This window comes from Neofelis nebulosa, chromosome 16 (assembly GCF_028018385.1).
Source record: "Neofelis nebulosa isolate mNeoNeb1 chromosome 16, mNeoNeb1.pri, whole genome shotgun sequence".
NCBI classification, from domain to species: Eukaryota; Metazoa; Chordata; class Mammalia; order Carnivora; family Felidae; genus Neofelis; species Neofelis nebulosa.
This window is the reverse complement of record NC_080797.1, coordinates 63,834,130-63,861,317: the sequence shown is the minus strand read 5'-3', so window position 1 is coordinate 63,861,317 and position 27,188 is coordinate 63,834,130. Positions and strand designations below refer to the sequence as shown.

General features: G+C 42.6%; 1 protein-coding gene across 2 annotated transcripts; it reads left to right on the top strand.

The window, feature by feature from the left end:
• The first annotated feature begins 1,158 nt into the window (after window positions 1–1,158).
• On the top strand, window positions 1,159–27,188 carry CRK (CRK proto-oncogene, adaptor protein). 2 transcript variants are annotated; one of them, XM_058705739.1, is made up of 3 exons: window positions 1,159–1,561; window positions 12,524–13,059; window positions 24,537–27,188. In XM_058705739.1, the coding sequence occupies exons 1-3, from the start codon at window positions 1,321–1,323 to the stop codon at window positions 24,672–24,674; spliced, it is 915 nt and encodes a 304-aa protein (XP_058561722.1). In that variant the 5' UTR covers window positions 1,159–1,320; the 3' UTR covers window positions 24,675–27,188. The 2 variants fall into 2 exon arrangements, with proteins under 2 accessions (XP_058561722.1, XP_058561723.1); XM_058705740.1 differs by having other exon boundaries at window positions 12,524–12,889; window positions 24,537–24,679.

Below are 27,188 nucleotides of genomic sequence, written 5' to 3'. Positions count from 1 at the left end.
ATGCAGAGAGGGAGGGATGGGTGGTCAAGGCCGGGACACGTTTGAGTTTGAGATCTGGAAAGGACTGAAAAGGTATTCCAGGAAAAAGAAACACAAGGTTCACGCAGGAGCAGTTAAGAGGAGACTGTGGCCCCATTTTACGCTGGGAGCTACACCGAGTTTTCACACCTGGAGACCGTTCAAAGTTGTACACAGGGTGGCAACAGACTTAGAGCTGTAATGTAGAAAGCTGACGCTGGCAGATATGTGCAATGCACTTGGGGCAGCAAGACTATAGAGCACGAGTGAGCAGCTGTTCACAGGAATACAGATATAGATGCAGAATACAGAGACAGACATGTTCATGACAGCAGGGAAAGTACAGGATCCCCATGGCCACAATTAGGGTTTAGAAGAATCTGGGCAAATGACTTGAGAGATTGAATCAGTACGGAGAACTCCATACCTCTACCTCGCTTGGCACATTCCGCTTCCTTTGTGTTGAATGCTCTTCCCCCACTTGCCATTCAACATTCAGCTCAAGCCACCTCCTCTGGTAAGTCACTTCATATTGAATCCCTTTACAGACTGGATTAGCACCCCCACCCCCACCCCCCACCGTGCTCCTAGAGTCCCTTCTCGGTTCCCTATCACAGCACTTGGCATTCCTTTGTCATTGTTTCCTGGTTCCTCCCACTGGTGGTGAATTCGGTGAGGTCAAGGCCCAGCCTTGGTCACCTTTGCACCCACAGTGGTGTCAGTAACTGTTTGCTGAATGAATCAATGCAAACAAAAAACTTTAGCCAGTATAGACAAAAGCTGGAGGAACCACCAGAAAAAGACGGGTCTCCCGGAACTCAGGCCCTGGGGCCACATGCATCTTTTGTACTCCAGTTCTGGCCCGGAGTCGCCGCCTAGAAATTCCGGGCTTTCCAGGAACTTGAAGCCTGGTGCAGAGAAGAGCCTCGGGTCGCAAAGCACAAACACAAACCTCCGCCGACTGCTGGCTGAGCCCCTACCCCTCGTCCCAGACTTTGCCTGTCCATCCGCTGCAGTCCCGATCCCCGCCAGGTGGCGACGCACGTGAGAACGCACGCGCAGTGAGCGCTCGAGCCATCCTTTGCCCTTCTCCCAATGGCGGGTGGCGATCCCCTTCCCGGCATCCTCGAGGGGGCAAAGCGCGCGTCATTTCCGGTGGGGAAGGCCCGCGGCCGCCGCCGCCATTTCAGGCGCTGCTGTGAGGCTGAGACCGGAGCCGGTCCGCTGGGCGGCGGGCGCCGGGGCAAGAGGGGCGCGCGCGCGGCGGCGGCGGCGGCCCAGCGTATAGGCGCGGAGGCGGCCATGGCGGGCAACTTCGACTCGGAGGAGCGGAGTAGCTGGTACTGGGGGCGGCTGAGCCGGCAGGAGGCGGTGGCGCTGTTGCAGGGCCAGCGGCACGGGGTGTTTCTGGTGCGGGACTCGAGCACCAGCCCCGGGGACTATGTGCTCAGCGTCTCCGAGAACTCGCGCGTCTCCCACTACATCATCAACAGCAGCGGCCCGCGCCCGCCCGTGCCACCGTCGCCCGCCCAGCCTCCGCCCGGTGAGGACAGACGGGACGGGAGGCCCGGGGCGGGGGTGAGGGCCGCGGAACTCCCCAGCCTGGCTGGCTGCTCCTCGCGAGCTGACCTCCACGAGGGACACGGGCAGAGGGCTGGAGCGACCATGGCAGGGGGGCAGCCTGGTGCCCGGGCTCGTTCCCACCGACTAGCGGGCGTGTGTTGGGGTGGGGAGAGGAGGAGCCGCTGACCCAGGCCTCTGGGTGTGACTTGGGAGGACAGCCCGGGGGAAGGGGAACTGCTTCGGCCCCAGGGTGGGGCTAGCGGCGGGGCCAGGCACAAGGGCAGGGCCGGGCAACGTGGGGACAAAGAGCTGAGGGGGATGTTGGCACTGCGGGGGCATCACTTGGCACCGGTTCCCAGAATGAATCCGATAATCCTACAAGTGGCTTTTTAGGCTTGAAACATTTCCTGTAGTGTTAGAGAGCCGGGTTTGGTTTGGAGAGCTATTCTCCCCTGCTGGCCTTTGGTAGGAAGTCACCACATACTAGCCGGGAGGGATGGAGACACCCTCAGGAAACCGGTCAGCTTTTTCCTTTCTTGGGCATTTTTCCAAAATACTTTTACTGCCCTCTTCCCCCACAGAGGACGAAGGTGGTGAGCTAAGCGCCTTGGTGATAGAAGTAAGCCCTCTGTGATCAGCCCAGAACAAGTTGATGCCCAGCTGATAGTGTCCGAGAGATCTTAGCGTCCAGAGACTGTTCTCCACAATTACGGGTTCTAGTTTTCAAGGTATTTGGGGGAGGACATCCCCCCCCCCCCAGGAAATAAGCCAGTGGAAACCATCTTTTCCTTCAAAGTGAAGGGACCTTGCAATTTCATTGGACTTAAACATTGTCAGTCTTGTAAGTCAGGGCCTCTCCTTTCTCAGTAACTTGGGGGCTGTGACCTAGGTTTTCCTTAGCAAGGATCATTGAGACGTGACTGTCTTATCGATGTCTTTGGAGAATGTTAACGACATTTATGCACTTAGTACTTGAGATTTGTGAGGTACAGAGTAATTCTGAGGTTCCTATCCTCTTACCATCATCTGTGTCAACAGCACGGAGAGGCTTTGTCTTTTTCATTGTTCCCAAATTGAAGCAGTTTCCTCCTGACCAGTTGAGGCAAGCTCTGGGCCAGTCTCAGTGAATTAGGAAGCTCCGGAGCCAGGCTTTGCAGACTTGCAAATTAGGTAGTCCTAATTCAGATTTTTTCACTCTGGCCAGAAAGGGGGAGATAGGATAGTCCGTCTCTTTGTTGCTAGCACATACCAATGCCTAAGTCTTTCTCAGTCTCTTTGGTTTAATAGCATAACATGAGACAGGAATATTGATGTAACATAAATTTGCCCTAAACCAGATATAGTCTACCTTTTACCACCTTCTTGGTATCTAGGTTTTTGCATTACAATGCAGTAATATGATGTCAAACTGTCACCAAAGCTTAATTTTCAGCCTTTTTGTTTGTGTATCTGTTTTGCAAAATTTGGGAATGGCAGCAGGAAGGTTTGCTAGTTTAAGCTTTCTCCACACCTTGGTGTTATGACTTTGTATCTCTGCACTTACCTTGATATTGAGCTCCACCTTGTCATAACAGATACGAGTTCACATGCTTGTCCCAAGAGAGAAGGTGAAGATTGCCAAGGTTTGTAGATGGGGTGTGGAACATTCATGGGCATTGTGGTAATTCTCGTTTCTGGTAACGTGCCCACTTTTTCCACGTAGAGCAATCGATTGAGTTGCTGTCTTTATAAAGATTACTTAATCTTTGTTCTCCCCCTCCCCCATCAAGCTATTTTCTTTTGAAACTACACAGGAATTCTTGAGTTTTAGAAAAGCATGCACGGTATTAGCTAACATTTATTGACTGGTTATTCTATGCCAAGGACTTTGCTGAGTACTTTCTGTGCTTTATTTCATTCTCTGTCTATAACAATCTGAGAACAAAGTACTATGATTTCTATTTATTAAAGTGTTTTCATTTTAACAAAAAAATATTTTTTTTTTCCATTTTATAGCTGAGGAAACAGAGTTAAAGATTCAGTAATTTGCCCAAGGTCACATAACTAGTAAATGACTGAGCCAGAATTTGAACCTTCGAATTCTGACCAGAGAGCTTATGTTATTATACTGTACTTCTTTCTCTTTCCTTTTAAGATCTCAACCATGCACATAGAGGATTCAACACTTCTGTCTCTGTCCTGGGGTTACAGGTTCTATTTAAAGACCAAAAGGAAAGGATGACAAGAAGAAACTCGCTTTAGCATTTAGATAATACACGTCTGCCATCTAAAAGTCAATGATGAAGCTTTAAAAATCCTTATTTGGTAATTTGAACATGAAAAATGAGCTTTTTACGTAGGATCATATAGCATATTTTCTGGACATAATACATAGGTAGAAATTGTATAGAATGGCTTAGTTTTTAGAGTCATAGGGATAGGATGGAACAGGTGTTCTCAACCTTTTCCCGTGAACCTATTTTTAACTTAGCTGTTCAGCCTCCATAGGCTGCCGTAGTCTGAGAGCAACCTGCCTTATGCCTCAGGGCCATAAGGCAAGGTTTGGTCAGGTCTGCTGGTCATACCTGGTCAGGTTAGACTTCAAGGTTGACCTCTTGGGAAGGCTTTGCAATCACTGATTCACACGTTTCTTCTTCAGACAATGAGGTATTACTAGACCTTGATCAGTAGACAGTCAACGAAACTGAGTAAGTGTGATCTGGGAGAGTAGTTATAAGTTTGAGCCCTGGAGCTTGGATTTGAATCTTTCTTACCTGCCACTTACTACTTATATAACTTTGGGCAAGTTCTTTAACTGCTGTCTGTTTCCCCATCTGTGAAGAAGGGGGAAATAGTAATACCTCATAGAGTATGATACCTCACTATGTTGTGAGGATTAAATGAGTTTAGTATATTAAATACTTATGAATGGGGCCAACATATGGGAAGTACTCAGTAAGTATTAGATATATTAGTCTTATGAGGTTGGGAGAGCAGGACTTGAAGCCAAATTGAAAACTCTCAGCTTTGAGAGGCTCACAGGTAGGCACAGTGTGGATTGGTGGACACTGGCAGGTGCCTGGGTGGAGGGGAATGGGGTGCATCAAGAAGTGTGAAAAGGACCTTGGATCCAGGACATGGAAATAAAGAAGACACCTGTTGTTACCTGCTTAACTCAGAGCCTTCTACCTGTTGCTCTGGTGGATGAAGGGAGCATAAAAGCTTGCCTCCTTTTGAGGGGGGAGGGGCAGAAGCTAAGGTGGTTATTGTTTGTGCTGCCTCTTCAACGTGGTGTTGCACTAAGCCACTTAGAGATCTTGTGGGACTGCTCATTACCCACTGCTCCTTTTTTTGTTCATCCACCATCTGTGTTTCATTTGTTTACCTGGTCTTTGCGGTTCTGAAACCTGGTCCTCAGGTTTTACTCGTCAGTTACAGAGCATCCATCCATCCAGTGGTTCTGGGGGGAAGTTCTTCAGTGAGTTACTTCCACGTTTTACAAGAAAAGGATTCCATGGTAAAAGGAAGTAGGTTTATTTACTAGAGGACTGCTCTAAGCCTTTACTATGCTTACGTGAAATTAGTAGGTATTGGATACTGGGTTTTTCAAACATATTTGACCACAAGACTTTTTGAGAAGCATTTGAGAGTCTGTAGAACCTTTTCTGGGAAACAGTATAGTGGACTTTGGATTTGGGATTAATTGGAAATTTCTAAAGGAATTCAGAAGTTTGGGCAGGGTATTAAGCTGAATTTGCTTTTTATTAAGCACCTGTAAGGTACCAGCTACTTTTAGGAACTTTGTTGTAATAAAGTAGGTGTTTGGCCCCATGAGAAGTTAAATAACAGCTCATACAGCTAGTAAATGGCAGAGCCAGAATTCATCAAACCCAATCAGTCTGAGTCTGCAACGTACCAGGCTGATAGCTAATAGCTACCATTTTTAGAAAGTTCTGTTTGCTTAGGAGACCAGACATTTGATACCTCTTTAGGAAACCTTCTCAGATGGAAGTCAGCAGCCTTTTTATCCCTTTGTATTAGACAGGTGGTGGGGTGTGTGTAAGCAATTTCTATAAATACCATAAGCAGAAGAGAAGGAGTGGGAATTAAGGAAAGGGAAAGGGAAAAAGGAAGTGCTGTGAGATCAAGGAGACGATGATAATGGAGCTGCTGAGGTGGTACCCACGTCAGAAGTGACCTTGCCTGTCATAGCCCACAGAGCTCTTGGGTGTCCACATAACCTTCAGGGAGTCGTGTTGTAAAAACTGATGTAACCCAAGGGCTAAAATGCTTAGAAGTAATGAGTTGAGCATGTACAGAAACCAAAAGAATATCTAATTGCTTGCATTGATTGTGATTTCTGAACGTGTGTGTTCATAACTGCACGTTCAGAATACCAGCGCAGGTTTAGGTAGAACAAATCAGTGAGGTTTTCCAAGCTCCAGCAATGAGAACCTTGTCATTGGTTCTTTTCTCTAGACTGACTGTATCTCCTTCCTTTCCCGCCCTTCTATTTCCTGCCTTTGGCTCTTTGTGGTTGGAGGGAGATGGACTAGGGAAAAGGAACCAGAACACACAGCTGTAATGAGGTTTGGGCTTATCTGAGACTTACCTTTGTTCTCTTCCCTTCCCTTCCCTTCCTCTGGAGTTTGGATCGATGAAACTTGATAGTCTATATAATCTGATTGCTTCAGCAGTACACAAAAACAGGCATTCTTCTTGTGGTATTATTATAGTGTCATTAGAAGAGAAAAAAATTTATGAGTAAGGAATATCTAAGATTTCCCTTGGTGTTTTGCTTATATTTCTGTGACTGCCGGGGTTGCCAAGCCAAGAAAGAAGTCATAGTGGGCCCACTTCACACCATGTAGCAATTGAAGAAGAAATGAACAGCTTCCTACCTTTATGTTTATGGCGGAGGAGCTGCCAGTTTTTCCTTTCAGAATTCTCCCAGCGATCTTTCTAAGGGAATTGGTTTTGTGGTCTTATTTGTTCTTCTAAACTCTTTTCCCCCAAAGAAACACAAACACAGGACACATTTTATTTGGGCTACTACAGTAATGGAGGAACTATAACAATGGATAACAGGGAGTGGTTACTTTCCTTTTTAGAGTGAAAAGAGTGCCTTGGAAATGTTCAGGCATGATCAAATCTTTCATCATGATTTTGTTGTATCTTAGAACACAGTTTGATGTTGCTACTGTTTTTTGTAAGAACACCACTCCCCTTCAGAGTGAAAGCAGGAGGTGGGGCGCCTGGATAGCTCAGTAAGTTAAGCGTCCGACTTTGGCTCAGGTCATGATCTCGCAGTTGTGAGTTCGAGCCCTGTGTTGGGCTCTGTGCTGACAGCTCAGAGCCTAGAGTCTGTTTTAAATTCTGTGTGTCCCTCTCTCTCTGCCCCTCCCCCTGCTTGTGTGCTCTCTCTCTCTCTCTCTGTCTCTCTCTCTGTCTCTCTTCTCTCAAAAATAAAACATTTACAAATTAAAAAAAAAAGTGGAAGCAGGGGGGAAATAACGTCTTCCTGCGATACACTGCTTTGGTTACACTGTGTATGCCTGTACATCCCCAGTTATGCTGTGAGCTTCTCAAAGCTGGGAACAGACTTTCATTTTACTTCTTTACCTCACTTCAGAGTTTTGTTCATTAATAATATCTAACATTTATTGAGTATATACCGTCTTCCAACCACTGTCCCAAAAAGGCAACTAGTGAAAACCATTTGGCTGTTGCACCTTGGCATGTAGTCGTGTAAACTCGAGCAAGGAAACTTTCCTCCCCAGGTGTCATTAGGACCATTTTCTACGCCATGGATACTCTGCTGGTGTGAGAGTTCTCCCTACCACTCAGCCCTGAAGGCATTCTTGAACAGGCAGTGCTAAGTAGGTTTCCTTGGAGCTCACACTGACCCAATCCTTAACAGTTATGCAGGTCTAAAGGATCACTTAATTAGCCTAGTGGTGATAGGCAGAATGACCATGTGTCTCCCTGCCTACCAGACTTAAATAAGAACAGTTCCCCTTCATTGATCCCCTTTAGTGAAGAGAAACCCCAAAATATAGCACCACCGTGCTCTGGTGTATTCATAACCAAAATTCTCTTTCTAGTTCAACACTCAGAACTATCGTGATTGTGCCTGCTAAGTGTTCTCCATAGATATGTAGTCCTGGGTCTGGACATCTATTTCAGCATCTTGAGTTGGAGAGACAGCATTACTGAATGTGGGCTATTAACTTGTTTTAGCTTACAGCTTGTTTAGCTTACAGCTGTTCATTCATTCATTTATGTAAAAACGGAAGGCATTCATTCATCAGAACTCATTCTGTATTGAGGACTTCAGGTTAACTTCCAAAGTTTATCTTCACTTCTCCTCACTACTGAATTTTAAATGTACTTTTTCTGGTCATTCTAGAAGTGATTTCTTTTTTTTTTTTTAATTTTTTTTTTTTAACGTTTATTTATTTTTTTTCTTATTTTTTTTTTTTAACATTTATTTATTTTTGAGACAGAGAGAGACAGAGCATGAACGGGGGAGGGTCAGAGAGAGAGGGAGACACAGAATCTGAAACGGGCTCCAGGCTCTGAGCTGTCAGCACAGAGCCCAATGCGGGGCTCGAACTCACATACCGCGAGATCATGACCTGAGCCGAAGTCGGACGCTTAACCGACTGAGCCACCCAGGCGCCCCAACGTTTATTTATTTTTGAGACAGAGAGAGACAGAGCATGAACGGGGGAGGGGCAGAGAGAGGGAGACACAGAATTGGAAACAGGCTTCAGGCTCTGAGCCATCTGCCCAGAGCCTGACGCGGGGCTTGAACTCACGGACCGCGAGATCGTGACCTGAGCCGAAATCGGACGCTTAACCGACTGAGCCACCCAAGCGCCCCCTAGAAGTGATTTCTAACAACAGAATAATTGGGTCTCATTTCTTTTAGAATGCAAATTAATTTATACTTCTGAGCTACCACAATATTGCTATTTCACCATATTAATCACTATGGCTTTTAGATGGTGGACCAGTGTTCTTGGAGTGGAGAGCAGAAATTGACCATTTTCCCTTAACAAAGGACTTGAACAAGTAACCTTCCCAAAAAAAGTACAAATAGTAAACTTGAAAAACACCAAATAATCAAAGATGATATTTAAAGAGATCACGTTTCTCATTAAATTGGCAGTGATTTTTTAAATGCTGTTTTGGCAAGAGTATGGGGGAAGTGGGAACTCATAAACCACTGGTGGGAGTGTAAAATTGTACAGATTTTTTGGAGGGCAATTTGGCAACATAAACCTTAATGGTTTTTTCTTTTTTCTTTTCTTTCTTTCTTTTTTTTTTTTTTTTTTGAGGGAGAGCACATGTGTGCAAGGGAGAGAAGGAGAGAGAATCCCAAGCAGGCTCCACAGACATGGGGCTCTCACAACCACAAGATCATGCATGACCTGAGCCGAAATCAAGAATTGGATAGCTTGGGGCGCCTGGGTGGCTCAGTCGGTTAAGCGTCCGACTTCGGCTCAGGTCATGATCTCACAGTCCGTGAAGTTCGAGCCCCGCATCGGGCTCTGTGCTGACGGCTCAGAGCCTGGAGCCTGTTTCAGATTCTGTGTCTCCCTCTCTCTCTGCCCCTCCCCCGTTCATGCTCTGTCTCTCTCTGTCTCAAAAATAAATAGACATTAAAAAAAAAGAATTAAAAAAAAAGAATTGGATAGCTTAACCAACTGAGCCATCCAGACACCCCTAAACTTTAATGTTCTTACCCTTTGCTCCAGCCATTGCATTTCAAGGAATCTATCCTAAGGAAGTAATGAGAAAAAAGTTCATTAATAGTTAAGAAAAAAATGCTCACAATAGAGGCACCTGGGTGGCTCAGTTGGTTAAGCATCCAACTCTTGGTTTTGGCTCAGGTCATGATCTCATTGTTTTGTGGGTTCGAGCCCCGAACCAGGCTCTGAGTACTGACCACGAGGAGCCTGCTTGGGAGTCTTCCTCTCCCTCTCTCTGCCCCTCCCCTGCTTACACTCTCTGTCTCTCTCAAAAGAAAATAAATTTAAAAAATTGCTTGTAGTAGCATTTTCACTAGCAAAAAGTTGGGAATACTTCATTTTTTTAATTTTTATTTTTTAAATCCATTATCAGCATTTATTCCATTATCTGTATTTATTTATTTTTAAAGTTTATTTTCAAAGAGGGAGCGTGTGAGCAGGGGAGGGGCTGAGAGGGAGAGAGAGAATCCTAAGCAGACTTCACACTGTTAAGCGCAGAGCCAGATGCAGGGCTCCATCCACAAACCATGAGTTCATGACCTGAACCGAAACCAGGAGTCGGATGCTTAACCAACTGAGGCACCCAGACACCCCTATTTGATTTATTTTGGTGTTTATTTTTCAGAGAGAGAATGCACGTGTGTGCATGAGCTGGGGAGGGACAGAAAGAGAGGGAGACGGAGAATCCCAAGCATGCTCTGCACTGTCAGTGCATATCCTAATGTAGGGCTCAAACTAATGAACCATGAGATCATGACCTGAGCTGAAATCAAGAATCAGATGCCAACTGAGTGAACCACCCAAGCACCTCAATTTATTTATTTTTAAGAAGGCTCCATGCCCAGTATGGAGCCCAATGTGGAGCTCGAACTGATGATGCAGATCAAGATCTGAGCTGAGATCAGAGCCAGAAGCTTAAGGGACTGAGCCACCCAGGCGCCTGGGGAATACTTTGTAGCTATTAAAAGTCATGTTTTTGAAAAGAGAGAAAGTTTTTATTGTATAAAATAAAATGTTTTTCATAGTAGGAGAAAAGGCAAGATATAAAACTTTATAGCAACCTGGCTATGAAAACCTGTATAAATTTATGACACACACATACACACAGATCTATATTAAAATCTGGGAGGTTGTGGGCACCTGTCGTTAAGTGTCCAACTTCGGATCAGGTCATGATCTCACAGTTCGTGAGTTTGATCCCTGCTTTGGGCTCTGTGCTGACAGCTCAGCCTGGAGCCTGCTTCAGAATCTGTATCTCCCTCTTTCTCTCTGCCCCTCCTCCCGCTGACACTCTTGTCTCTCTCTCCTCAAAAATGAATGAACATTAATTTTTTTTTTTTAATCTGGGATGTTATAACTCAATGCTGAGTGCCTGTAGGTTAAGGCTGATTGAAAAAAAAATCCAACCTCCACAAAATCCAGTTTTCTATAGAGTTATTTATTACTTTATCAGGAAGCCAAAGGTTAAAAATCCAATGAAGACAATTTGATATTTTGGCACTTAGCAGAGTGTAAGTTAGAGGTGCTCCTTACTAGAAACTTTGTTTCTCATTTGAACTGGTACTATGTTAATTTATTCAATTCTAGAATCTCAGGATAAAGGGAATGCATTCTTTTTTTTTTTTTTTTTTTTTTAACATTTATTCACCCTTGAAAGATAGAGACAGAGCGCAAACAGGGGAGGGCCAGAGAGAGAGGGAGACACAGAGTCTGAAGCAGGCTCCAGGCTCCGAGCTGTCAGCACAGAGCCCGACGTGGGGCCGAACCCACGGGCCACGAGATCATGACCTGAGCCGAAGTTGGCAGCCCAACCGACTGAGCCACCCAGGCGCCCTGAGAGGGAATACATTCTGAAGTATGCCCTGTATGTCTAGGGCCATACACCTCTTTGCATCATATGAATTTTAAAGATTCCTAATGCATTTTCTCCTTGACCCTCAGGATGTCCTCAGAGGTTGAGAATTTTATTTTTATTTTTTAAAAGATTTTAAGTAATTTGTACACCCTACACGGGACTGGAACTCACAATCCTGAGATCAGGAGTCATGTGCTGTGAGTGAGGAAGCCAGGTACCCCTAGACGTTGAGAATTTTAATGCTTCTTTATTTTTTCAAGCATCCTTATTTACTTTTTTTCATGACCTGTTTGCCTCAAAGGGAACAATACTGTTTGCATGTTTTATTTCAATGAAGACATTAGGAATTGATTTTTAAGCAGCTTTTTAGTTTCTTTTTATAGGCTCCTTGATTCTTTTGCCTGATTAAGATTCTTCTTTTTTTTTTTTTTTTTTTTTTTGGCTGTCAGAAATAAAATTGAAATCAGCAATCATAGATTAAAAAAGATAGTCTTGGGGTGCCTGGGTGGCTCAGTTGGTTGAGCATCCAGCTCAACCCAGGGTTGTGGGATCGAGCCCAGCATCAGGCTCTGTGCCAAGTGTGGAGCCTGCGTGGGATTCTCTTTCTGTTTGTCTCTCCCTGCCCCACCCCCCCCACCCCCCCCCCATGCACATGCACTCTCTCTCCCTCTCCCTCTCTCACTCTAGAAAGTAGGTTAAATGAAAAAACAATTTTTAAAGAGATAGTGCCTGCCTGGCTGGCTCAGTCAGTAGAGCATGTGACTCTTGATCTCAGGGTCATAAATTTGAGCCCCACATTGGGCAGAGAGCTCACTTAAAAAAACCAAAAAACAACCTTTTCTTAGCAATTGTACATTCTAAATGTGAAGAGAAGGAATGTATGAGCCTGGTATAGATAAATAGCAAGTTCTCCCCACCTCTTCTTGGAAAAGCTGCTGAGACCTGTGGAAAAGAACTCGCTACATTTCCTGAGGTTGAAAAGAAAATTTTGACAAAATGTTAAGCCTTATGCTACTCTGTAAATGGGATAGCACAGAACATTTTGGGAAAATGAACAAAGTCTCGATGTTGCTTTGTCTTTTATCCAGTATGAGAATATGCCCCGACTGATCTGGTCTCTTATGACCTTCTCTTCCTTTTCTGCTGCAGGTGGTGCTGGGCATCTTTTGAGGGTATGTTTTAGCTACAAAGTATTTCAGTTTACCATAAGGAGATGGGATTATCTTTTCTAGACTTTATTTATTTTTTTTCTGATTACTGACTAAATGTGTTTGGGAAATGCTTAAAATCTGCATTTCATATCCTGTATAATACATCTTTAAATAATAGCCTGCTCTGTTTTTTTTTCCAGGGGTGAGCCCCTCCAGACTCCGAATAGGAGATCAAGAGTTTGATTCATTGCCTGCTTTACTGGAATTCTACAAAATACATTATTTGGACACTACAACGTTGATAGAACCAGTTTCCAAATCCAGGCAGGGTAGTGGAGTGATTCTCAGGCAGGAGGAGGCTGAGTATGTGCGAGCCCTCTTTGACTTTAATGGGAATGATGAAGAAGATCTTCCCTTTAAGAAAGGAGACATCCTGAGAATCCGGGATAAGCCTGAAGAGCAGTGGTGGAATGCGGAGGACAGCGAAGGCAAGAGGGGGATGATTCCAGTCCCTTACGTCGAGAAGTATAGACCTGCCTCCGCCTCAGTATCGGCTCTGATTGGAGGTAACCAGGAGGGTTCCCACCCACAGCCACTGGGTGGGCCGGAGCCTGGGCCCTATGCCCAACCCAGCGTCAACACTCCGCTCCCTAACCTCCAGAATGGGCCCATTTATGCCAGGGTAATCCAGAAGCGAGTCCCTAATGCCTACGACAAGACAGCCTTGGCTTTGGAGGTACATAATGTGCAAAATGTAGAAAGAAGAGATCTGCTACAGGGTCTCCCTTTCAGACCTCTTAGAGCTTTATAGGAATGCTGAATACAAGCACCAGCATTGTGATGTTGTAGATGTCGAATCATTAAGTACTGATTTTGGCATTTAATGTTGGGTTTTCTCTTTTTTTGTAGAAAACCTATTTTGAAATGAGTAAGCTTAAAATTGTATAACTGAATGTTCTGATTGATCTACTAAACATACTTTGACCTCTTTAACTCCGCCTAAATTCACAGGAATTAACCTAAAATATTTTTTTCTCCTCTGCATTCTAATCTGATTCTTTCTGTTTATTGGTGTTGAAAATAATAAGATGGGCTCTATTAAAGTACTTAAATGGAGTTTTCCCACAAAACCATAATGTTTTTACTTTAGAGGGCATGGGGTTCCTTAGCATTGACTGATTGTGTTCATAAAGTAAGAATTCAGGAGGAACAGTGTAGCATAGTACAGGGGAGAAGAGATATGTACCTAAAAGCATACACTCCAAGGAGCAGCAGGTTTGCTTGGCTTTTGTTGTTCGGTACCTTTGACAGGCGGGATGCCAGTTCCTCCTGAGGAATAAATTCTTGCCTTTTACTGGTGAATAGTTAATCTTGGTAGCCCATCTCCTCTGGCCAACCGTTGCATTGTGTTTATTCTTTTATTCCTCTCTTTAGCACTCATAGCTTTGTCTCCCTGCCTTTCTGAGTTATGCAGAGCTAGTGGTTTAGTGTAAAAGCTTGTACAAAAGTGGTATCCTCTCCTGTCTTTCAGGGCTTACAATAGAATGTGAATTTAAGCAAGGAGCTACCTTTCATAAGCACAGACTGAAGTTATGTGAGTACTGACTAGCAGAGAAGGGGCCAAAGTGTGTTCTTATAAACTGAAATCTCTAAATGTTGTTTTCTTTGGGTTATGTTCATACACTGAGGAGTAAGAGCTGCTTAGAAGTGTTAGCCTATAGAATAAGCTAGGTTTTATTTGAATCAGTTTCTGATCATACTGGATTTGAAATTTTTCTTTTACATTCTGAATAGTGAATGCAAAGAGGGTTAGCTGAGTCATACAGATTTTACTGAAAAATTATTTTTAAAGTGCTTGTTTTTTGAGATTGTGCTGTGAGTTAAAAGTATTGTGTTTCTGCTTTGGCAAGAAACGAATGTGTGTTATCTAGGGCACACCACTTTTTCCCACTTTGAGTCTGGACATACAGCATGATGCTGGGCACATACATGACAGATGTAACTCTTGACATTTACTGCAGACCTTGTTAGCACTGGGCTGGAGTATGAAAATAGCATTCATGAAACAAGCCAGCCAAGACCCTGGAAAGAATAATTATCACAGTACTTTTGTTTCCATTTGCATTTCCTTTTTTTTTTTTTTTTTTTTTTTCTTTGAAGTAATCTTAGTACCCAACACGGGGCTCAAACTCACAACCCCAAGACCAAGAGTCACATGCTCTACTGACTAAGCCAGCCAGGCGCTCTTGCATTTCCATTCATTCATTCATTTGAGAGAGAGAATGAGAGAGAGAGAGAGAGAGAGAGACAGACTTTTAAGCAGGCTCCATGCTTGGTACGGAGCCTGATGCAGAGCTTGATCCCACTACCCTGGGGTCATGACCTGAGCCAAAATCAATAGACCCTCTACCTACTGAGCCACCCAGGTGCCCCTGCATTTCCTTTCTTGAAAGAGATTTCTTTTTAATGAAGTGTTGTTGTTTTTTTTAATATTGTGAGAATGACAGAGTTGGGGAGGGGCAGAGAGCGAGAGAAGGGAGTGAGAAAATCCCAAGCAGGCCCTGTGCTGTCAGCTCAGAGCCCAATGTGGGGCTTGAACCCTGAAACATGAGATCATGACCTGAGCTGAAATCAAGAATTGGACGCTTAGCCAACTGAGCCACCCCGGCTCCCCAAGAGAATTGTTTTTAATGATGCCTGCCTTGACTAAGAGATTTTAGTGCTCAAAGTGGTTGAGTTGCTCTCCCTACTATGAAACATAAATCTTGTGAATAACTAAGTAGAAAATAATTTATAAAAAAAAAAAAAAAAAAAGAAGGAAAGAAAATAATGTCTGATTTCAGTAAATTTTGTTTTTTGGTCAGATACTGGTTTTAAGCCACATATATTGATTGCCGAAGATGGCCTCTTTCAAGTTCGATACCCCACAGTAATAGCTTCAAAATACCTCATGTGCTTAGAAACACAGTGTCAGTTTAGCATCATACAATTTTAGAGCTGGAAAGGACCTTAGATATCTTTATCTGTTATATAAAAAGAACTGATGTTTAGACAGATTGGATTGTTCAGACTAATTGGAGGTAGAGCTATAATGAACCCAGATCTCATGTGGTACCTTTTCTACCATGCCCAATCTAATCTCTGATTCTTTTTGTTTTTTAACAGTGCCACTGCCCTTCTCAATGTAGGTTTTGTGTGATTTCACTGACAGCATATCCTCACTTGTACTGTATGCAAGGATAGTTGTGCTCTCAGTACAGTACAGCTGTATAGGAGACAGTTGTCTACAGTTCTCCTTTCCCATGTCTAGTTTTTTATAAGCTGATGCCTTATCCCTATTGAGGTGAGGCTGGGAGATAAGAGTAGGAGGCTGTGGTGTTCTGACCTTAGCATTCTGGTTTAATAAAAACAAAATAAAGTAAAACATTCATTGCTATATATGACCCACTAGAAATCAAGATCTGTAGACCAGCGAGGTACATTTTAGTGCAGTTTTACATTTAACTTGAAATTGATAAATTAGAATCCTTGCATTTTAGAATTGGTAGGGCCCTAGAGATACCGTATTAGACCAGCAGTCTTCATAAGTTTTTTTTTAAGTTTATTTATGTTTAAGAGAGAGCGAGCAGGGGGAGGGGCAGAGAGAATAGGAGACACAGAATCTGAAGCAGGCTCCAGGCTCTGAGCTGTCAGCACAGAGCCTGACATGGGCCTCAAACTCACAGACTGCAAGATCATGACCTGAGCCAAAGTCAGATGCTCAATTAACTGAGTCACCCAGGCGCCCCTTCATAAATTTTTTTTAATGTTTATTTATTTTCGAGAGAGACAGACAGAACATGAGTGGGGGAGGTGCAGAGAGAGAGGGAGACACAATCTGAAGCAGACTCTAGGCTCTGAGCTGTCAGCACAGAGCTGGACGTGGGCCTTGAACTCACGCACTGCGAGATCATGACCTGAGCCAAAGTTGGACACTTAACTGACTGAGCCACCCAGGCGCCCCTAAGACCAGCAGTCTTCAGACTGCTTCTCAGTGTCATAAGAGTCCCAAGAGGTACGTAGTGAGAGGGGGAATCGAAGGATGCAGGGCTCTGGCTTCAACCAAAGCAACTGTTTTTTTTTTTTCAACGTTTTTTTTTTTTTTTTATTTATTTTTGGGACAGAGAGAGACAGAGCATGAACGGGGGAGGGGCAGAGAGAGAGGGAGACACAGAATCGGAAACAGGCTCCAGGCTCCGAGCCATCAGCCCAGAGCCTGACGCGGGGCTCGAACTCACGGACCGCGAGATCGTGACCTGGCTGAAGTCGGACGCTTAACCGACTGCGCCACCCAGGCGCCCCCCAAAGCAACTGTTTTTAACTGTGTTACATATTTGGATCTCTCTAAGATTTTCTTTGAAGAAAGGATTTCTGTACTTAAAAACATAAATTTAAAAAACAGAGTTCACAAACCACCTGCCCTCACCTTAAAGACGGAATTTTTCTGCATTAGTACATTTATTCTGACCACAGTCCTCAACTGGAAGATTATTAGATATTTTCTCTTTTGCTATGCACCAGATTTCTCTAGTAAGGTTGAAGGGTTTGGAAAGTAGGGATTGATTCCAGCTAACCACCAAAGTAAGGGTATTCCTCTGCCCACTATAGTTCTGTGGGTCAGTTGGTCATATCTGGGGGGAATATAACTACACTTGATCTTAGCCAAAAGGCCGAGAAGCGATTGGGGGGAATATAACTAAATCAGATACCTTCTGTTCCATTCTGGAGCTCCTGAGATTTTAAACATACAAATATGCAGAGTGTTTTAAAGGAGAGATACTGGCAATAACATTAGGGTAGTGCAGTGGCACCTTTAATTTTTGTTCTTAGATTTTTGTGTAATGGTTCCTTGGGAGCTGGAACAGGATGAATCTTATTTTATGAATTGCAGTTGTTAAAGTTAATTTGATGCCTCTATAGACTCTCGAAAATAATCAAATTATCTTTAAATGTACTAATCACGTAACTTTCATTCTCTGATTCAACCTGGCATTTTGCCTTTGATAGATGATAAGACTTGAGAGTAATCAAGGAGCTTCTCAGGTATTCTTAGACTTGGACCTGTTCCTCAGGGCACAGATAGGAAAGGAGTGAATGTGCTTTGGGTCCCAGATTATATGCATTAGTGGCTACACCAACTCTATCTCCCCATGTGGAACTCTATGAAACCTAAGTTTTTAAACTTTCCTGTGTTAGAAAAAAAAAAAATTGAGATCGGAAAGTGTAAGAACACGAGTGGCAGGTTCTTGCTGTGTCAGTTTGGTTTGTCTTTTCCTGGAATTGTAATTACAGATTTCTGTATTGCTTATTGAGACAGATGTCTACTTTTCCTCTTCTTTCCATTCTTCTTGGACATTACCTTTATTTCAGCTCATAGAATCTCAGTTGGAAAAGACTTTTGGAGGTAAACTAATCTTGCCTCTCAGACATTAAAGGCAGATCTTCTGGTATCTTCACAGGTGATTTTTTAAACATCTGCTTGGATATCTCTACTTTTGGGGAACTTGCTGTCAACACAGAAGTATAGTCCAGAGGTTCCAAACTTTCTTGGTTCGTAGCACCTATAGTGTCTCAGTAACATTTCACAGTGTCCCAGGCCAAAAGAAATACATGACAGTTGCATTTCTTTAGTAGATAGGTTAAAATTTTATATCCTAATAACTTAGTACCCATTTGAAAAATAATAAACATAGTGGAAAGAAGACAATATTTAAGAAAAAAATTTTTAAGTTTATTTTTGAGAGAGAGAGCGGGGGAAGGGCAGAGAGAGATGGAGAGAGAGAATCCCAAGCAGGGTCTGCACCGTCAGCCTGGAGCCCAATGTGGGGCTTGAACTCACAAACCGTGAGGTCATGACCTGAGCTGAAACCAAGAGTCGGACACTTAACCAGTTGAGCCACCCACGCTCCCCAAGAAAACAATATTTTAATTTTAATCTCAAATAACTGCAATTACTTAACTATTAAGACATGTACATCTAGGGGTACCTGGGTGGCTCAATCGGTTAAGCATCCAACTTTGGCTCAGGTCATGATCTCACAGTTCGTGGGTTCAAGCCCTGCATTGGGCTGTCTGTTAGTGCAGAGCCTACTTCAGATCCTCTCTCTGCCTCCCTTTCTCTCTGCCCCTCCCTTGCTCATTCTCTTTCTCACCCTCTCTCTCAAAACTAAGTAAGAACATTAAAAAAAGAAAGAAAAAAAAAAAGACGTGTACATCTATTAGATGCCGTATTGTTTCCAAACCTTGAGATCATTTAGAACACTGCCATTCTTGTTTCTTGTTCCACACTTATTTCATGAGGTACTTGTTTTTTATTGTAGCTTGCTGCCACCTGGTTTTGCAAAGAGATGACATCTTTGAAAGGAATGTTATGCAGTCTAGTGTAGAAATTGTCAGCTGCCTTGAGCTAGTAGTTCACGTGGCATAATAGATGTCAAGTATTGTTGTTTCCCTCAAAACTTTAACTGTGTCGCAGCACCCTCTGAATTTGCTGCAATGCCTCTCTCTGACACTACAGTTTGGGAACCTTAGGTCTAGTCCATTGTGTTGGTTTTTAGAAAATCCGTGGGGGGCCTGGCTGGCTGAGTTGGTTGAACATGAAGCTCTTTACCTTGGAGTTGTGAGTTTGAGCCCCACGTTGGGTCTAGAGATTACTTAAAAATAGAATCCTTAAGGGAGAAAAAAGAAGAGGAGCGCCTGGGTGGCTCAGTCAGTTAAGCATCTGATTCTTAATTTCTGGTCAGGTCATGGTCTTACAGTTTATAGGATCAAGCTGACAGCACAGAGCCTGCTTGGGATTCTCTCTCTTCCTGTCTTTCTTTCCCTGTCTCTCTGCACCTCTTCCCTCTCCCCCTCAAAATAAATAAACTTTAAAAAGAAAAAAAAAAGAAAATTCTTTACATTTAGCTAAAAATGTATCTAGTATATGTGGTTACCTCCCCAACTTGTCCAGGGGGATAGGGAACTTAGTTTTAGGTAGTATCGGCTGTGGAGCTAGAGAAGATCTGTTCTGACTTGGACTAGAATTAGGATGAGACCTATTTTCCAGGATTTGTTGAGATGCTTTTTCTTTTCATCCAGAAGCCTACCAGTTAAATCTCAAAGACCTGCCACTTTCTACCAATATAGCCCATGGCAGTTTCAGTCCATCTCTGAGGCAAGTGAATCTTTAAGGCCGAACTGTCTGCAGTTGTTTCCATTGATTTGCAAGACTGTAGATGTACCCTAAATATTACCTATTCCCTTAGATCAGAGATCTGCAAACTTTTTCAGTAAAGGGCTTTTCAGACCATACGCTTTCTGTCACAACCACTCAACTGTCATTGTAGCAAGAAAGCAGCCATAGACAAAACAACAGATGAGTTTGCTGTGTTCTGAGAGAACTGTTTACAGAAACAGGGAGCAAGCTGGATTTGGCTCATGGACCGTAGCTTGCTGACCCCTGTCTTAGATTGCTGTCGTTTTCTTAACTTTTGTTCTCCTCCAGCCAAATCTGGAAGTATTTACTAAACGTGTTCTTGGTGTGTTCAAAAATGTTTGAAGACAAGGCCTCTGTATTCCATCTCTGTATGTGCTTTTTTCTGGTTCTATTTATATGAATTTGTATGTGTTTCTTGTCAGATCTCACTGGAATCCTACAGCAAGTTAGCATCAAAGGAACACTGGTGATTGTTGATGCCTTTCCTGTTAGATAGTAGGGACCGAAACTAGAAAAGTAGTCACCTGGAGTTACACCAGCAAAGGAAGGAGATCACACAGTTCCCTGATGTCTCCTATTTAGCGAGTACCAAAAATGAATGCTAATTGGGTGCCAGTATTTTTCTCACTATAATGGAAACTCACTGGTGAATATCGATTGGGTAGTCTTTTGCTCCTGGACCAATTGTAGATCTGACTCATGTGTACCAAAATTGTGATTTACCTTGGGAACTACACAGAGCTAGGGAAGAAACCAGTATTCATCAAATTCCCTAGGAGTGAAAACACTGAAGTAACCACATTCAGTCCTCTTTATAGATGATGCCATGATTTACTTGCAGGCTTGCGTCCAAGTTCATGACCTAGGATCAGGAGAACTGACTGGACAATAGAACAGTACCTCAGTGAAAGAATCATCACTGTCTCTCCTTTACAGGGTGGTGATGAAGTCTGCCTCATAAAAAGAAAGGTGAACTGTCTCGTGCTTCAAATCCTTTATAAAGTCTTTCTTATTCATTGATAGGCAAATTAGGGTTTTTTTCCATCTATAACTTGAATTTTGAAATCAGTAGTGTTAGAACACAGTTATTACTGCACTTACTGATTAGTACATTCCTTTGTATCTTAAGATTATAGCATTTCTGGAGCAAGTACTCTGTTTTGCTTTCTTTGTCTTTGGAATAGCATGCCAAGCTTGAACCCATATCCATCCCCCTCATCCTCTTTGGTGTGGCCTTGGAAATCCTGCTTTAGTGAGTTGTTGCCTAACAGGAGGAGAAGCGTGAATTCTCGTGTTGTTTCTGATTTGGAGGAAGAACTGCACTTCGCGTAGCCCGTGTTTCCAGACTGCCTTGGCACCTTCTGAGCTCCCCCAGCCTGCATCCTCCAGGCTTGACAGCCACCTATTCTTCCAGACTACGGAAGCACTAGGGCCTCATGTGATCTAAGGATAGTCGTGTTGCCCTTGGGGTTTGCCTTTTCTTGACCCTAGGAATCCCCATGGGCTTTGAATATTGCAGTAGAAAAACTCCATAGGGTACAAAGGGTTATTTAATTTGATAAGATCTTCCTCAAAGTACTTGTACTTAAAGGCCACTTTGGACAGGTTAATTAGCCCAATTGACTGCTTACAATTTTTCTCTTATCCACTTAAATACCAGAATTTAAATTAAAAAAAAAAAAAGTTAGAATTGTTTTAGAGTTGTGCCGTAGCCTTTGTTTCACTCCCTGATGTTTGGGCCTCTCTGCCAAGAACCTGATCAACTATAAAAAAAAGGTTTTGGATTTCAGAATATGGTGTGGTTTTCCAGAGCCTCTGTAGGGTAGAGCCAAGACACCATGTGCGTTAGAGATGGCTCTGGTGTGTCCCAAGGTCTAATCTGTACAGAATCCACCCCTCACCCCTACCAGTACCATCTTGCAATGTTTCTCCGTTTGACCTCTGAAAGAAGAAAAGTCTGAGGGCAGGTCAGCAGGCTCTGTCCTGCTTGTGGAGGAGCTGTTGTGTTTCTGTGGTACTGATAAAAGCAAGAGGCTGGGCTAGTCCACATTTCAACCTGTCCTTCACTTCTCAGAGCTCTGTGGGATGCGATTTGAGATAGCATGTTGAATGCTTAAAAATAAAGACAATGTAACATTGAGAGAAAAGTGTTTAAATCTAGATTTTGGGGGTGCATGGGTGGCTCAGTTGGTTAAGCATCTGACTTAGTTTTGGCTCAGGTCATGATCTCAGGGTTTGTGGGTTCAAGCCCTGCATTGGGCTCCGTGCTTGACAGCATGGGGTCTGCTTGAGATTCTCTCTTTCTCTCTCTGCCCCTCCCCCACTTGCTCTCTCTCAAAATAAAATAAACAAACTTGAAACAAAATGAATAAAATAAACCTAGATTTTGCTATCAAGTAGAATGGTGGACTTAAGGGTATACCCTGAAGAACCATCTTCTCAAAAACCCAGAAAATGCGGGTAAAATATAACAAATTTTCATCTTTTCATTTAAATATGAAATCATTTGAGGGAGTGGGGTTAGGAGAAAAAAATATATGAAATCATTTGGTAAAAGGTACTGATCCTGAGTATACAGCTTGGAGTTTTACATGTGTATTCACCTATGTGATAACCACCCACATGAAAGTATAAAACATTTCCAACACTCCAGAATGTTTCCTCATGTCTCTCTTGTGGGTTTTTAATATCAGTAAAATGATGGATTCAGATATGACAGCTGTTAGGGGTGTTAGATATTGTCAAACTAGCTTCCCCCCACCCCCCCCAATGCCAAGTAAGCGCTTCACCCAACATGGGGCTTGAATTCACTACCCCGAGATCAATAGTCACATGCTCTACTGACTGAGCCAGCCAGGCACCCTGTCAAACCAACTTCTCAAACTGGAGGCCCTTGTCCCCATCTGGAGGGGAACTTAATGTGAGTGGCAATTTAGACTTTTGACATGAGTGTACACATCCCCTAGGTCTATTATCCTATGTCTAGCTACCAGAATAGCACTTAGCACGACATGAGTGTTTTAGTAGAAAATACAAATAAATACTAAGATGGGGAAAAGAAGTCCTACACTCGGTATAATTGACCTTAGCATAGCAAGAGGCTAGTGGTGTGATTGGGGGCTATAGGAACATCTTGACTTGTCATGGTTGGCTTGCTTGGACATCAGGAACTTTGAATTCAAAGATTGCTTGGAATAAAGAACCCTGGTGCTAGCAGCCTTGGGGGACTGCATTGTGCATGTGGATGCAAGAATGGACGTGCAGCATCTTTTCTTCTCCCCTTAAACCATCAGCCTCAATCTTTACAACATCAGCAGACTACACTGCTGCCTTTTCTCACCCTTATATTTTATCCCTTTTTCTCAGATATTCTCTAGTTTCTGTCTTCCTTTTTTCCGCACCCTATGGTCCCCACAACCACCTTAGGCCTCTGTAGTTCTCAGATAGTTCTTCAGGACATTATAGACCAGTAGACAATCTGTTTCTTCTCTAAGATCAAGCTGGTTTTGCAGAAGGCTCTGGTCCTAAACTCGAGTTCACTTAAGCAAGTGGTTGACCTACAGACATTCTTAGGGAATCCTGAAGGTCGTGGGAGCATAATTTGAAAGTTCCTGCTATGGTAGAAAGAGCATAAATTAATTGGCTTTGGAGCCAATACTTCTGGGCTCAAATCCCAGCCCTGCTCCTGGCTATGTGACCTCAGGTATATCCTGTAATTGCTCTGAACCTCAGTTTTATCATCTATAAAATGAAAAATTCCTGTTTTACAAGGTTATTATAAGGACTAGAAAATAGTTTATATAAAATATTTTGTACAATAGGGGTGCCTGGCTGGCTCAGTCAGTAGAGCATGTGATACTTGATCTCAGGGTTGTGAGTTCAAACCCCATGTTGGATCTTGGAGCTTACTTAAAAAAAAAAAAAAAAAAAAATCCTCTACAGTACTTAATGAAAGTTCAGTAAATAGTAGCTATTAACTTAATAAAACCAAATGAACAGTTATGCTTAGAAACTTCTTGTATGCTCAGAACTCAGATGTTGATAATTAAAGGGTAAAGTTCTTTAGTCCAGTGTCATATGGGGCCTGATCTCACCATTTGTTCAATATTTTGCCACAGGATGAATCCATTCATCAGACTGATTTTGTCTTACGTTTTATAGGAGAATAGACGTATATCCTAGATTGTCAAAACTTTATAGTTGATGTTGCAAAGGAAAGTTTTTCATAACAGAAACGAAAACGTAATGTCTCCTTAATGAATAGGTACCAAGTGGCATTGAAGGAGCAACAAGGTCTGTTAGTACATGGTAGGGTGGGGGTGGAGAGCTGGCAGGCAGTGGCCTGCCAAGTAGAGCTTGATGAAGAAGATGGGGACTTTGCAGGGAGCTGATGGAATTTGGAGTTTTGGCCTATACCTGCCCAAATGGGAAAAGCCTTGCCTTGATAGGAAGGTGATAGAACACTTCATTTTCTGGGACCAGATGAAGTTGATTTCCATGATTATCTTCTCTGCAAGCACTAGTAGGTAGTGATATGTATACACTAGTGGGTTGAGGGATTGTGCTGCTGCTTGTATGCCAGTAGGGGTGGGGGATCTCTCCTCCTAGGCCATGGCCTGGGGGGCAAGCAGGAATCTAAGGGCAGTGGGTACCAGAAAAAAGAATACCGGCTCATTCTGGTTGGGATTGCTCTTCCAGAGATGATTAAAATTTCCAAAAAGTGTCATTGTTTAGGGCCCTTTGTATTTTCTGTACTCTGTGTTTTTCTGCACTGCTAAAATCACTTCTTCCTTCTGCCTGCACTAACCACAAGTAATCAGTCTGGTGGCTGGGGCTTGGGAGGCAGCAAATAGCCATTTCTATAATGTCAGCCCTAGAGCAATCACGTGGGCAGGGTATGCCTAACCAGAGAATGGAGTTTTTCAGTTTGCATTCATAACTGGAAATAAAGCGCTTTCCTTATTCTCCTCCTGCAGGTCGGTGAGCTGGTAAAGGTTACGAAGATTAATGTGAGTGGTCAGTGGGAAGGGGAGTGTAATGGCAAACGAGGTCACTTCCCATTCACACATGTCCGTCTGCTGGATCAACAGAATCCTGATGAGGACTTCAGCTGAGTATAGCTCAACAGTTTTGCTGACAGATGGGAACAATCTTTTTTTTTTTTTTTTTTTTCCAATTGTCATCTATACGATTTTCTTACAGACGTCAAAGCAGTCTAGTTTATATAAGCATTCTGTTACCTGTGATCTTTTTTAGACTGAACTACTCCATCTCTAGTCTCATTTACCATATTCAGGGTACGAAACTGGAGGGCTCGTGTGTTAACTTCTGAATTGGCAATTTTAGGCGATAGCAGCCATGCCTGAGTGTATCAGAAGGGATGGGTATTTTGCCTCCTTTCCCTCAGGTAGTGCAGATCAACCTGTGGAAAACTGATGGACAGGAGAGGAATATTGGACACTGCTTACCCTGATTTACTCAATGGTTTTGTTTTCATTTTGAAACCATGCTAGCAAATGGCAATAGACTGTTCCCTTCCACCCCCGTGAAGTAATATTGCACCGTGTGAATAGGAAGTACCCAGTGGGATTGCTTTTTCATTTATAGAACATGACCACTGTGTGACTCATTCTGACAGTTCAGATCCTGAGATTTCTGAGGACACTACTAGAGGCATTTGTCTTCCTTCCTAGTCAATGCTTCATACTTTTTCTTGGGATTTTTTAAATCCTTGTCATTCTTTTCCCCTAAACCTACAAACAGGTTCATTCTTGAGAAAAGTATTTTTCATTCCAGATGACAAGCAGGATGTGCAGAGCACTTTATTCAGTGCATAGCTTTAAGCCAGTATTGGATTCACTGAGTGGACACCCAAACTCCCAGCTTTCTGCCTTCCCTCAAGGGGTCATAGGTTCACACTGCTACCACAACTAAACAGACTCCTGGCTAATGGGATCCAGTAGGGCCATTTCTTCTGAGTGCCAGTATCCTATTAGGGAACTCTCTGAAATTCTTAGCTTCTACTTGCTTGGAGTGGAAGGACCAATCACTTAGAATATTCCATAGAGGGTTGTAGGGCCAAATTCTGCCCTTTGCTTTATGTGCAACTTGTATACAAGTCAGTTTAAAATTACATGAGTTTGGGATAGGGTTAGCGCTTTTAAAAACATTTGAACCAATCATGAATTATGTAGTATTCATTTTACATAGCCAGAATAGTGCTTGAAGTGCATTACGTTATCAACTGCCTTCATTTTTGGCTCTTTTTCTTTGTGTTCCAGTTTAGTTTACAAATCCTTTCAAGTATGGAAGGTTTATGTGGGGTCAGGTGCTCCAAAGAATTGACTTCTGAGACCAAAAATGATCTAGGCTATTTAGACTACAATATGAAACCTTAAAAGTTAGTTCCCAGTCTAGAAAGGCACTTACTGGTCTATGGTGTGGTATGACCCATAGAAAACACCTTATATTTTGCTTTGGGCCTCATTTTAGAAAAGTAATGTATCTTTCTCATTGTTTCTACATAGGTTAATGATTAATATGCATTCTTTGAACTATACCAAATCATGGTATCCCAGTGACTAGCACAATGCCTGGCATAGTCGGTGTGCAGATGTTTGTGTGAGTGAATGAGGGGTGTGCAGAAGCTCATTATACGGCACAGGGAAGCCAGCTGACACAGGATTACATACCACAAGCAAACTAATGAGTTGACGCTAATTTATTTTTACCTCACACTAAGGTAATGCTTGATAAACATATTAATACTCAACTTTTAAAAGTTAGCACAGTGCAATGCACGTAGTGGGTGCTCAATAATGTTAAATGAACATATTTGCAATACTAGACTTAATTCCATCTGACTACTCTTAAATATTCAGTTAGAGCATAGATACTGTAAAATCCAAATCCAATTACACATTAAATTAAATCTTGTTTTCCTGAAAGTATGACATCTAAAATACTTGTAGAAAAACCTTGTCATAAACTGATTTGAATGTTTGTATTTTCTTTTGCCTTTGACTTTGATATTGGCTTGGATATGTCTCTTTTCATCATATGTAATATTAGTGAACATTCAACTCTACCCAAATCATAAGAATTTCTCAATGATCAGTTTGATCAGTTGTCTGAAGCCATTATATGAACTGTTGGGTTGGATTTGGCTGGGTGTGTCAGTTGTTAGACCTTAAATCAAAGGACTTCTAAAAAGTATCTTCCAAAAGCAAATGCTAGAATCCTATTCAAGTGCATATGTACATTGTCACAGAGCAAGTAAACTGTAATTGGCTGCTATATTTTATATAATCATTTCTGCAAAAGCCCAGTTTTTGGATACTAATATTTGACGTGGTTAATTCTTATTAATTTGTTGGAATTGTTTATTGTTAATAATGCAAATAGATAATTTTTAATTATCCTTAAGTAACATTTCACTATTAATGGTTTGAAATGGGTGGTCAGCAAACCAATTTGAAATAAAATATGAACATGTGCCATTGTATTATAACACTATACACTTTCTTGACAGTTAAATTTAAAAAAAAAATGTTTTTTTGTAGCATGTATTGTATATGTTTATAGTATATGTAGTAAATAAAAATATGGCCAAATGTTTGGCTTGGTGA

Excerpts from the sequence above, each read along its gene's own strand:
- CRK (XM_058705739.1), top strand. The coding sequence starts at position 1,321 with ATGGCGGGCAACTTCGACTCGGAGGAGCGGAGTAGCTGGTACTGGGGG. Across the intron at positions 1,562-12,523 it reads GCCCGCCCAGCCTCCGCCCG|GGGTGAGCCCCTCCAGACTC; the intron begins GTGAGGACAGAC and ends TTTTTTTTCCAG. Across the intron at positions 13,060-24,536 it reads AGACAGCCTTGGCTTTGGAG|GTCGGTGAGCTGGTAAAGGT; the intron begins GTACATAATGTG and ends CTCCTCCTGCAG.